The 14085-nt window shown below is 34.2% G+C and overlaps 2 protein-coding genes across 2 annotated transcripts; both read left to right on the forward strand.

The window, feature by feature from the left end:
- Positions 1–3645: 3645 nt before the first annotated feature.
- LOC137929815 (NK1 transcription factor-related protein 1-like) lies at positions 3646–7885 on the forward strand. The gene is made up of 4 exons (XM_068772924.1): positions 3646–3655; positions 4083–4592; positions 5981–6182; positions 7738–7885. The coding sequence occupies exons 1-4, from the start codon at positions 3646–3648 to the stop codon at positions 7883–7885; spliced, it is 870 nt and encodes a 289-aa protein (XP_068629025.1).
- Positions 7886–10421: 2536 nt separating this feature from the next.
- LOC137929848 (uncharacterized) lies at positions 10422–11155 on the forward strand. The gene has a single exon (XM_068772965.1). The coding sequence runs from the start codon at positions 10442–10444 to the stop codon at positions 11129–11131; it is 690 nt and encodes a 229-aa protein (XP_068629066.1). The 5' UTR covers positions 10422–10441; the 3' UTR covers positions 11132–11155.
- Positions 11156–14085: the final 2930 nt, after the last annotated feature.

The raw sequence follows: 14085 nt of genomic DNA on the forward strand, positions 1-14085 counted from the left end.
ACTTTAACTTACTTTACTTTACTTTTACTTTACCCTTTCAGGGGTCGAGTTGTTTTCTATCCTAACTGAATTAAAACACTTGTGTGAAGTTAACCACATCGCTGTTCCGTATGGAATGCTTGTTTTGACAAATATATTAGGCTATTTAAATTCGCGGGAATAATAGCGGTGTTCAGTAAGTTAGTAAAGAGGCTGGTCAACGCGGTGTTCCTTTGCGGCGGCGATCCACGAAGTGTCTCGTTCATTAGGGCAGCGTTTTTCGAATTCCATGTCAAATAAGACAGTCATAGCTACAATTGTGTGATGGTATTCATACAATAGAAACTATAACTTTTAACGTAATAGCCACAACCTAACTCTATAACTCTAGATCTCGATGTGAATTAAGCTAGCAACTTAATCCTTCAGTATATTTCTTTCTTTAGAGTATATGTATATTTATGAAGACCAATTTAGATCTGCTTGGTTGGGCTCACTTACTCGGAAACTAGGACCTTAATCGTCATAAGGCACTTTCAACTGGAAATAGGTTTGCCCATAGATTTCAAATAAGATAGATTTTTACTGTCTTGCCCAATCGATTTAGAGTATGAATGGTTATATGTGCAAAAGCTTTAAAGGCGTCACACACTGTCCACAAATCTATGATTTCAGAAATAACGTATTGATAACACACTAAAAAGTTAGGTCTGCGATGTAGCTCGAAGATTTGCTTTTTATGAAGTTGTGTCATCATTCGCTGGTTTAACATACGTTTTTAGTATTGATTTATAAATCGTCTTTCGAATGCATACATTTTACATTTGAAAGTATTCACAATTCCACACGCGCTATACGAAAACACCTATAAACGCAATAGCATAAAGTAATCGATAGACAAGTTCTTTGAGGACTAGAGAAAAAAATAATATGTACGGTCAATCGCTCCCACATCTCATGCCCACACTCGATGATCGTTAAAACTGTAACATGTTAGGGTCGGCCGGTACTCACGCGGTGCCGAGTGCTCGGAGCGCTCCGCCGATGTAACAAGGTGCTTTAAACTTTCTGACCACTTCGCTTCCTTAATATCCCATTATTGATATTCGACGCTTTCTTGTAACCAATAACAAATAATATAAAATAGTTCATTGTCAAAAGTAATTGTTACAGAATAATATAAAAATTAATAAATATAGCGTAATTCAGAGTAAATACTATGTTTAGATTCTTTTATCTTCAATTAAGCCATAGAACGTCTCGTTGGATATAGGCTTTTATCATAGATTTTTGAAGGGAACGGTTAGAAGCGACCTGCATCTAGCGTCTTCCGATTACCTTTACAAGTTTATGTGTTCACCTCGTGGCGGACGTACTGTACCTGTGTTCGCTGGTCTGCGGTCTTCACTCCTGAACTTTGTGGTACCACCGGCCATCTGTCTTGCGTGTTATGTGACCTACCCATTCTCAATTCAACTTCGCTTATTGATTTAATGTCTCAAAAATAAGCTATGTTATACTTAATTATCTACAAGGTCTTTCTAATCGTATGATTATATTTTCATTCTAATGTTCTATGACACACTTTTTTGGTTTGAAGTGAAGTCAGAAGGTTAAAAGATGTTTTAATTTTCTCGGTTTTTGTACAAAAGTCTAGAACGTTGTTTATTCTTTTTGCCTCGAAATTCTTCCTTAATTTTGTCTTAGAGAAATAGGAAAGTTTCATCCCTATGGAGCTATGCTCGAGTTTTGCGTTTAGCAGCACTATTGACTAGTTATTTACGTAGACTTTTTATATGTTTTCGTCCACTGTCCCTCAGAGCCTTAAGATTAAGGTCTAGTACCAACGTGTGTTACTAATAATGATTTATTGCACTGACACGAGATCGCATAGCTCGGGCCTCATTAGCAAACCTAGTCGCTTGACCCACAGAGAATGCTATACACGAGATTACTCTACGAGATCTATAAACTAAAAAAAGTAACCGAAATAGCCTAGCGGATTGGCAAATTGGAATGGTTTTGGACAGGCCACGGAAAACATTTAGCCCCTGATCTAAAGTTTCTGGAGGTCACACAGACATAGTCGACCTAGTTAAGGTTGTCGAAAGCCGCTGCATGTATTCCTTCCGGTCTTATTCAAAATCTACAGGAGAGGTTTATGTCTCGTAGTTGGCGACTTTCATCTGAAATAATGATGATGACATAGATAGGTTGCCTATTTGTGATGCAGCTCCTGTTCTTTAATTTGGAAACAAATCCCATTAGTTATCACACATGGATTTTCATCACGTCGTGAAGTAAGGCGTTGTTTCTAATTAGCATTGTGAAAACAGCGACATATAAATGAATGCAATTATAGTAATGGTTATGAGTTAAAGGTGTAATAAGACCTACCTAAATATAAATATACATACATTTATACTACATATATACCCACATATATATTTATATATATAAATATAAATACCTATTTCTATGACCTGTGAGATTTATTAATAATATATTATTAACTATGCAATTATACTTATGTATTTTCTGTTAATTACTTTGAACAATGCACTAGCTAGATAATACTGTGTTCATTTAATTTACGACCTTATAATAGGTTTGCGAGAAAATTTATATATGAAAAGCCTTATAGCAAATGATATTCATGTGGGGCAATGCTGTGGTCTGCTATGCTTTCGTGACATCTAGTGTTGTTAAAGTGAACTAGTTTATATAATGCAAGCGGCTTTAATGAAATTGTCTTCCTCTGCTGAGGTACAAACCTTCTCCCATGCTAAAGACAATAAGCTATATAAGTTCCATAATGTGTTTTTCGTAGAATAAGTGAGAATGGTAGCTAAGTACAAAACCGTGCATATTACGTAACACGCTACGAGACTCGAGAAACGAAATTTTATTTAAAACAACTAAAAACAAAATCATCGCTCGACGTTAAGACTTCACACTTAACAGCGAGCACAAAAGGAGGCACACATAAAGACGTCAGTTTTAAAAGAGGAACGCCCATAGAGTTACCATAGAGTTTCCGCTCTAATTAATGCCTCGGGGCGTTCCGCACTCGAGCCGTTGAATGCGACGTCCGTGAATGGTGGTTTAGCGCGGGAAAATCTTGTCTGTTTGTGTCTTTTAATTTGCATAAAAATGGCGAGGCGAAAGCATTCACCATTCAGCCAAAGCCGGTCGCTTTTCAGCGCTTTCCCCGGCGCTGAACATTTGTGCCGCTCGGTGCCGATCGTGGCGGGAGAAGTTAAGAGGCCGGCCCTCCAGTCCCTCCTCTAGTTATCATTTTTGCATAAATATGTTTTAGGGGTCGCCCAAGTAAGCGATCTTAATGATTTCGCACGAATTTTTCGTCGAGACCTCGTTAACAAATTGTCGGATGATATTTTTTTCTGTAAACACGGCACTAGAGATGCACATACATCTTTTTAATCAAATTGAATTTGTTTATAACTATTATACCACATAACCATAAGTTAATCCAGATAATTAGTAGTACGTTTTATTAAAACTGTTATTATTTAAATGTTGGACTTGTCTTAAAACTGCTGGGCTAATATATACATTATTAAACTGGTAATTTCACAGCCTGTCGGGTATATTAAATTAAAATATTTATCATCTGTTGTAGTAACGTTAGAAACAAAGATCGCAATGTTAACCGGTATACTATTGAACCAAAATTTAGAAATACTTATAACATTGAGGATATGAGAAAGCATATTCGGGGACCATTACAATTCTAACACAATTTTAAATAACAATGGACAGCATTTGAGAATTTTTTAACAATTTTCATAAAGTAATTTCTTTCCTCATTTCCTTTAATACTGTAACGAATGTATAAAATCTTGACTATTATCAGTTGAACATACGATTGATTGACCGTGTATAGTTTTATTGTTGTTTAAAGAGCAATTTACTGTTGTTTTTCTTTTTTATTTATTGACTTTTAGAAGCTAGCATAAGGCTGTGTACGTCTATAATAAGTAAAAATATTTGATTTGGTACTATGTTACACGAAATTTATATATTTCCGTTTGTGTGCTTTTTTGATATAAATAAATTAATAATTAGTATTTCTTCTCCAGGTGCGCCCCAAGAGGACGTCGAAAGGGACAGCAGATGTCAATCATCTACCAACGCGGAGATATCTGATGTAGAAGATGACATCTCCGTCGGTGACAACCGAAGCGAGACTTCCACGCCGAAGAAGAGACGCTTCGGCTACGAACCCGAGTGCTACCAGAAAAAAATCGATACAGACGACAACGAGCGATCCTCTCCAATCGAGTACAATCTAAATCGATTACAGAACTCGAGTTTTAATTCGCCGTTTAAAGAAGACGACAATGAATTTGATAATCGTACAGACGAGTCTATGAAACTATACGACAACGGTCTCTTTCATTTGTACAGAGCGGAAAGAGATGCGAGTAAGGACGAGGTGAACGACGGTTTCGGTATAGCTGGTGGTCTCTCAGAGGGTATATATGGGAGGTCTATGGACCTTTCCAAGAGTTCATTTCAGTCGCAGCTTCTGGCGGGATTTGCATCTGTTATGGCCGGTAGTTCACAGCGCGACTCACAGGAGGCTGTGGGTTAGTGAGTTTTTATATTAAATTTATACTTCGTTGCCTCTTATTTCGCAAATGCTGATTGATTACAGATGTAAAAGCATTAAAAGAGTGAATGTAAAGCTCATTTGATGTCAATTAATGCATAGTACATACTGTACAAAATGATTTTAGAAATAATTAATAACGTAATGTATAAAGTATAAGTAAGAGGATAAGTAAAATGATTTTAAATTAATTATTGTTTAATATTTGTCCTTGCAAACTTTGTATTGCCAAATGTTATTAGCCTGTCATGTTACAATAGAATTTATTATGAATTAGAATAACATCTTAATGAAATTTAAAGATAATATTCTACAAGAAGTAAAATTGCGTGCCATAGATAGGTTTAATTCAATTACTAAAACAATTACTTTTATGCTTTTGTTTGTTTAAGATTTTTTTTAAATGCGGTGTAGTATCGAAGAATTAATGTACATAAACATTCTTTTAAGACAGTCTAAACATAGATATACTTTAGAAATATGTGTGTGATGGTTTTACTCTATGGTTGATTTGTTATAAGCCAAATCTGCAAAGGGGTTAGTCAGCAAATCTGGCCGTACAAAATATGCAGGAACAGATAGCACACAATATTTAACTTTAATATGTAGTGATACGAATTCTAAAAACAGTTTTCTTTCTTTATTATCATTACGTTATCTATTATTGTTGAAACTAATTTTAATGGGGTTTACTGTACATTAATCTAAAACGAGTGAGCTAAATATTTACCTCTTTTAAGATCTTACACCTAAATCGATCACCTTGTGTCTAAACCAAAGTCATATTAGTGTCTTTCAAAGTGATTATCATGACAAAAAAAATTGAAATGTCTTTCGATCTGTTCGTGCGAGATTTGATTACGTAATCCACAATGAATTGGATCCGTCTGTATTAGTATGTTTACGTTGTTGTTTCTTTTGACACAGTGCAATAGTGCGAACTTTTGCAGTGATCTTGGTTATTGAGATTTTGAAGATTCATTTATAGAAACAGTTTCACATAACGTTTTCAGCAACTGTAATTAAGTTATTTATTTCTTACGTCTCACTAATAGATTCTGTCTATGAGTACAATGCTATTTAATATGGTATAATAAAACTACTTGTACATCGGCCAAGTAACTTGAATAGATACTGTACCACAAATTTTAACTTAACATTGATTATGGCAGAAACAGGTAACTTAATAGTTCTAGCAGTAGTGAGTTTATCGTTTATCATTTCAGTCATTAGATGTCCACTGATGTACATAGAACCTGTATATTTCAAATTGTACCGGTATAAAGTGGATATATCTCATCTTCCACTTTCAAGCTTCCAGTGAGTTAAGATCGATAAATTAACAGACAAATTTATTTGATGTAGAGCGTCAGCAACCTAAAGCACCCACGCCCAGCGGTGGGCGCAAGCCGCGCCGCCGACGCACAGCCTTCACCCACGCCCAGCTAGCATATCTGGAGAGGAAGTTCAGATGCCAGAAGTACCTCAGCGTGGCCGACCGCGGCGACGTGGCGGACGCGCTAAGTCTCAGCGAAACGCAGGTCAAGACCTGGTATCAGAATAGGAGGTATGTATATTGTTTCGTCTTCGATTTACTATAGAATGCGCCGTACTTTCTTGAAAATATTGTTAAAAAACTAGAGTTTTATTTTCAAATCAGCAGCAAGTATGGAATTAATCTGGCCTTCACAATTTTTTAAATAGCTATATGTAATATGTGAAAGTGCTATTCTTTAAGTTATTTTAATGACGGTCGGTACACAAATGCTGTCACTGCAAAAATAATACAGTTTAAAAATAAATTGGAGTTTTTTATGAGCATATTAATGAGCAAAGATTAAAAGTCTGTACCAAAGTTTATCACAGTTTTTAAATTGTAAAAGGCCTATATCGCAGCACCACTCTTCGAGGGCAGGTGTGGATAATTCACCAGCGCCGGCACACAAGGCTAAAACTACCCAAGTTCGGTTTGGACGTCAACACATTGACTTCTGCAGTTTAGACGATTTTCTTTCTTTCGGTTCAGACCTCAATACATTGGATTACAAAATAGGGCAGGTTTTGGAGGTTGAAATTATCCGTGAGAAAAATAGAAACATAAATATGGTGCATGCAGATATCAATGCATGAACGTACTCACCAAGAATGTGTAAATTTGAATAAATTTTCAGTTAAACTAATTTTATATTGATTTGTATAATGTAGATAATAAACAGAATATAATAATAATAAATAGATATTTAAAATAAACCCAATAAAAAACTATACGTCTTCCCGTGGTGCAGGTATATATCTGATAATTTATCACATTTTCACGGCTATTGCATATAAAGTTTTTAAATCTATCGGGTATAGATACATAGACACTTATTCGTTTTTATATGTGTAGCTTACACTTGACAGTATTAAAAGACAGACTACGTACATATGTTTATTCTTTCTTTTGTTTTGTATATGTGTTATTAGTGGTTTATTAGGTTTTTATGAAGTACCACTGACAAGCAGGACCGGTGTCTACCTCTAACTTCCTACCTTATAACTTCTTCTCCTTCTTCTACTATGAATAAAAAATCATAGATAACCTCAAGTTTCATTAATTTTGAACCTATTCAATATAAAGAATAATCTTTGGTTTTGTATACAAAAAATAATAGGAATTTTTGATTTGAACTGAAAGAATTTTGAACTTTACGTCTTTATGGTTATTGATCAAAATGAAGAATATGATAAATTAACTTCAATTAATAACTGTTTGGCTTTAAGGTTCTGGAATAGAGACCTCGGACTGGAAAGCACATTGTATGATGTCCGATCACAAAGTGGACATACGAACTTATTATGGTCGTCAGAAGAATCAAATCATGGATCCAATCCGTTTCAGGTTCTATTGGAAATCTCTGGGGGAGGCATTTTAGCACTGGAGGTCTAGCGGCTGAAATGATGGATGATGAACTTGCTATTCATAGAGAATATCAAGTGACTATTTCTACCATCATTACTGCAATGTTAAAATTTTTTTAATCCGTGTCTAGCTGTGGGAGTCTTGCGGCTGTCTGCTGTTGAATGTTCTGTATGAAAGTGAATGCTATAAAAATTTGAACTTTGTGTTCTTATTGTTGTAGAACAAAATGGAAGAGACAAAACCAGCTGCGGTTGGAGCAACTCCGCGCCCAGGCTGCCAGCGGTGAGCGGGAATTGTCCGCCCACGCTCTGCCCTTGGCCTGCGCTCTCTTACCGCCCTACCCGGCGTACATGCATTGTCATTTGTAATTCTGTTTATAACTATAACCCGTGGAAATAATTAATGTATCAAAAGAAACCTTAGTTTGCCTTATGTCGAACAGTTGTCGGCAAGTCACATATATAACAGAGCCAACTATAAACATTATAAAATTGAAGGCTTTTGCTATTTCAAATGCAGGGAAATAGTTTTAGTTAAAAGAGGTTTTATAGACTAAGCTCCGCTGCACTCTGCCAGATCAAAAAAAATCATGACCTTTTTTTTTTTCCTTATATCCGCATATAATTTTATAGAAATAATTAGTATCATAAGTACTTCGCGAACATGCTTTCGCTAATTAAGTTTTGGTTTAATTTAAAAAAAATGTAAAATAGAAAAAAATAATAATTAATAAACAAGGATCCCTAAAAAAATACGTTGTAGACGTACCTTATAGACTCTATGAGAAAGTGCTTTTCTTTTATGCGTATCTTTAAGTATAATATTGTCGCATAAGGCAAGTTAAATATATAACCTGCCAATAATTACACATTTCACAACGCTCCGGGAGAGTCGTGTGGCGTATTTTAAAATCCCAAAATGACGATAGCTTAACTCTGTTACCTTTTGTAAAGGCGACGTATCAACTGAATATTTGTGACTAAGTAAATTGTGTATTGTGCTTTTGTATATAAAAAGTTATTTTGTCACTAATCTTGCCAATGAAGATAGTGATCATATAGAAAGCCATCAATAACTTAATTTGAACTTTAAAAGACGCGTGATCTTTTTTGCTAAAAAAAAATAATATTAGGTATAGGTAGTAATTTTATTTATAAACATGATAATAAATTTACGTAAATGATTTTAAATTTAGAAAAGTTCTTGTAAATATTATGCAGCTCATGGAACTCTTGACATAAAGTTATAAATTTTCGAAAGATTTTCCGCTACAAGTTTAGATGAGAACAGAAGAGAAGTAAACATATAGCAGAGAGTTACAGTTTTTCATACGTACTATGATCTATTTTATTTTCTATAGTAGAATAGTTCACCTAAATGAGTGCAATACAGAAGAATATGTACTTAGATTTTAATAGTTTTAAATATGTAATAAATTGTGTTTAGTTTAGTTATAGAAATCATTGTTGTATTAGTTGTAGATAAAGGCCAAACTGTTAAATAAACATTTCTTTAATTTCGCAATTAAAAGATTACTAGATGTCTTAAATTATATGTTAATTAGATGATGTTGACAGATATTGAAATAGATCTATTAAAAACACTCCGAAAGTATAAAAAGCATTTCAATTCTCAAAATGTATACATTTACAATTCGTATAAAATTATGCAAATGATTTGGTGCCATTTGGAAACACCGCTGCCAACCGCTGTCAATTTGCATCTCTTAGCGACTTGTTAACATCAGCATTTGCCCTTCAGCCGCTGAAGCGCTGCTTATAAGCGAGTACGTACGAAGTAAGTATAAATGTTCGTAGAATATGAACCGCTGTTTTGCTAGATTTTACGAAATTCAAACATGGCGGGGTCCTGGAAGGCGCATTATCTGTCAATTTATTCAAACGTCATGCTAATTTCGGGACTTTTCACTTTGCAAATTTGTTATTATTTATCATCGTCTTTATTTAAGATTTGAGCAAACCGGGGTTTATTAAAGGGGTCGTGCTGCGAGGTAATTGGGCTGTTTTGATCTCACGAGGGGTGTGCGGGCCTAATTGAAGTATTTTCCAACGTTTGAAGGGTAGTTGTGTCGGTAGCCGAGGCTGAATGGATTAGTTAGCGCGTTGTGGATAACGATCCGGCGCTGCGGCCGCGGTCGTTTTGCTTTTATTAACTCGTGATCTTTGTTCGGCCGGATCTATCTCAATTTGTTTTACTTGTTAAGCCATTTGTTTAGACGCTTCTGGTCGAGTTCTCCCCTGAATTACACTTATTTTGGATTAAGAATACTATTGGATGTCTCTTTTGTAGATTGTATTAGACTTTTAATTTCAATATATAATAAATTCAGATAGCTCAGTAGGAATCAAAACAATGCAAGTTTGATCATGTGGTAAATTAAAATATACGCAAATCTTTACAAGAAATCACCTTAACTATTTTTTATAGAAACATCTTCAGCTAAAAAAATTTAAAAACAGTCTAAACACTGTTATAATATCATTATATTCGTTTCGGACTTATAATCGAAATTATAATTTAATTTACATAATAAACAGAATTAATTTTACGGGGAAAAATTACACAAATTCCTCTTGAATAACCTCATAATTCTATACTGGCCTATATTTAAACTATACCTGCCATTTAAATGTGGATCAAAGTTACATACATAGTAGTGCAAATAAAAATAAATGTATTGGAAAACAAATGATTTTGTTTTAAGATGAAAATGACAAATTATTGTGAATATTTGAACAAAATAATGACATCAACCTCAGAGATTAATACGTTCGATGAAAAAAAAAATTACTAAATTAAATTTCGTTTCATTTACGCTCCGTCGACCATAAAGCGGTGAATGATTAAAACTATGTCGACGATCGTTTCCTCTCGCGTGTGAATTGAAACAGAAATTACATAAAATGTATATTTTATTAATAGGATATATTCTTTTAAAAATGACTACATGTCTTGCAGATAACACATACGTAGTGTCCGAAGAGAAACAGGATGCTGGAAAAGATCGTAGACAGGACACAGTTGATTTTGATCTACACAGATCTAATAGAAGATTTAATGAAGATCTTAATGATGACTTGCATAATGACTCAAGGAAAACAGATGCAGCTGTACTAAATAGAGAATGTACAGCAGAAAATATTGAAGGTAACGTTAATAAATACACAAAACCCAGAGACGCAGGTTTAATAGAATTTGTTTCATCTGATGCACTATCCGTTGATGAAATGGATGTGAAACATCCATGTACACTTAGTAATATTACTGAAGTTATGTACAATAAAAGAAACGATGAACATGAATTTACAAGTGACATAAATATCGGTGGACCTAATTTCAATTCTTCTAACACAGCAACCACTGTTAATGTGAAAAATGTTTTGTCTCCCGTCGATGAAGATAGCACTGTGAAAGTAGAGAATCTTAGACGCAGTGAATATCTGGTCAGTTCTGTTGAGTATTATGACGATACTAAAGATTTCGATGCATCGAGGTGTCCTGATGCAGTGGACGTCATCATCTTACAGATGGACGAACTTCGAAAGTATGACGTCGAGTGTGAAATGATGATAGAGTGGAGGAGCTTGGAGTGAACTACAAGAGATTTTATTGTTTAAATATCATAATTGGATTAATATAATTTTGTTTTTCATTTAAATTTCATTGTATCATCCGATAGAGGCCTAATGCAAAGCATAGGCTTTCTTTGAGGGTCGCGACTATGACCTATGATCTTGCGATATCTATGTATCTGTGTGTCTGTACATCTAGTGTATATATAGGACGATATATAGATACATCTAGTGGGGTTCTACCCATGCCACGTCTACTGGTTCGTGTTCGTCATTCGAGTTCCGAGCGTAGTTCTCTCTATTGCTGAGTGACTTCTTATAAGGCCCATCGTAAGCGACCACGTTTCAGATCCGCAACTATCATTGGCAACAAGCACCTTCGTCTTCAGAAATTGCAGTATTTTGATGATATTTCTTTGAAATTTACTCCAATGTTCATTGTATTTAGTACAAAGCTATTTTTTTTGTGTAGTAATAAAAACTTCAGAAATATAAATAATACATTTTGGTGAAGGAGGTTAGTGAAAGTTAAAATTTCGACCTATAAACTGGCGAGAATAAATTATTGTAGCGCGAACTGTCCATTACAATAAATTGCTATATATTACAAAACTTGGTCTGCGATTGTCGTCTCGTGTCATGGTACATCATACTATTCAATATATTTTACTAGCTGCATCGCTGTAAGTTTTATATATAGTTTTTAACTATAGAATGTAATCTACGGGTTCATAATAGCTTCATTTAAATTACTCAACCAAAAGCGGAACAAAATGGCCACTAGTTCGACCAACGACATAGTTCGTAAAGTCGCTGAAGCGGGCAGCGCATCGTGGCGAACTTTGTGGGGAGGCATATGCCTGCAGTGGGCGCCTATCAGCTGACATGATCATGACAATGACCAAACAATCATACAGACAATACACAAATTAGTAAGAATCACATTGCGCACAACATTGCGCAGAACACGAAGAAAAGACATTTGTAGATATAAATGTAAGTACTTCATAACGCATTCACCCCATTCAAAAGCATTCTATTAGTTTAGAACGCCATCTTTTAGATCCCGTGTTAGTTTTATTTGAGAGGTAAAATTGAATAGGGGTTGGTATTTGAAAGAGTATTTCAGTTAAATCCTTCTCAGCGTTTAATTTTTTCCTCATTTTTCCATAGATGGCGTTCTTGTCTATTCATAGTTTTGGTCCGGAAAATTATACTCTGGGAAATATTTAATACATCTTTACTTATGATGTATTTTATAATGATATAAACACACTGTTATATAATGGTTCATAATTGGGATGTACACTTTTTTATTGTATTAAATTATGACATTTCCGGAAATATCCAAGAGATGGTGCTTAAATATATCAACCTAAATCAGTAGTGATTTAACCAAACGCATTTTGACATTTTATAGTTCTCAACATTAACAAAATGTGACATCGTCTAAATCGTACATCCGAGAAGGCGTGGTTATTCCTACGGATCTATATCCATAACTCAATCTAATTAAGTTTGGTTTAAACTTATCTATAGATAACTTAGTTTAAGTAAGAGTAATTTATGGTGATGCACATGTAAGATATAACTTCACCTTATATATAAATTATGCTCACGAGTTCTGCAAATAGTGCAAAGTAATTTAGTTTTTGACATATCAATGACTAAGTTTGAATTATGAAGGTACAAGATAGTGAGTAATTAAAAAGGTTACAAATATTTTCGTTAATAAAAGTAATTAAAATAAAAAAATAAAATAAAATTAATATCTTGGTACATATTTTAAAGCTTGGTACATATTTTAATAGCCTTGTTGAGTTTAAAATTAAAAACAAATAATTCCCTGCTAGCGGTACAATCGCGCACCTGCTGGCATATTTAAAGTACTAAAACAACATAAAATGTAAAGAGAACGTTCTTCATATGCACGGCTTTCGCATAGACGTGATATATGAATTAATCAATGTATTTAAATATAGAATGATATGTTATTGGTGTGTGGTGGTGTATTACATATATTATATTATATTATTATTATATTATATTACATCAAATATTATATTACAATATTTTTAACTGCGTGCCTGGTGCTTGAACATCTCAGGGTAAAGCTGCGGCCTGTGACGTCCTGATTTCGTGGTTTCGGATGAGTAGCTCTGATATATCTCTTAACGCGTATACATTTGTACGTTAAATATGTGTATCGCTATGATTGACGTCAGAAGAAAAAAATTCTGCGTTTCCTTATAATGATTTTTTTTTCAGTTTTTGTAATAAAAATGACAAAAAAGACGTCCATGGCTTTAACTACATTCGTTACTTACCACTTACTTTCTAATATACTTACTACCTCAATTTTTTATTATTTATTTTTCGGACGAACGCGTGAATCAGTCTCCAAAATATCAGGCAGTCAGAAAAGTGGACCAGAAAAATGTTTGTCATGCGCTTTTCTCTATCTAACCGAGAGAGGTATTTTTGTGCAAAAAATTTTAATTCGTTTTTTTTTTAAATTGTAAAAATTTAAGTTTATAAAAATTATACATAAATATTTTGTTATCTGTCACAGTATGCGCCAGGCATTGACGTCACGACTTCGGCGTCTTAAATCAAATTCAACCACCACCCCTATTTACTGTCGATCAACAAATAGTCCTAACTGTTCCTGATTTCTGATATCCTAGTATCTCCACGGCTCAAACACGTGTTATGGTAATTCACACCCGCGCTTTGACTACCTCAGCGTTCCGCCCAAATCCTCCCTCTCTCTCTCACTACATGAAGAGGATGTTTATAACAAATAAATTATAAGTCAAAAAATGAATAAACAACATTAAATAATTAATCTTTTTTATTTATATACTATGCCTCTTTTGTTTTAAAAGATTTAGTTGTTAAATAAATGTACGTGAAATAAATAGACTTTTTATGGAAGAAAATTGCGAAACAACCTTTTTGAATTTCGCCCAATA

Source organism: Battus philenor, unplaced genomic scaffold (genome assembly GCF_028537555.1).
Source record: "Battus philenor isolate CCGP_79_NKW_IND1 unplaced genomic scaffold, ilBatPhil1.0.hap1 SCAF_5, whole genome shotgun sequence".
Classification (NCBI taxonomy): Eukaryota; Metazoa; Arthropoda; class Insecta; order Lepidoptera; family Papilionidae; genus Battus; species Battus philenor.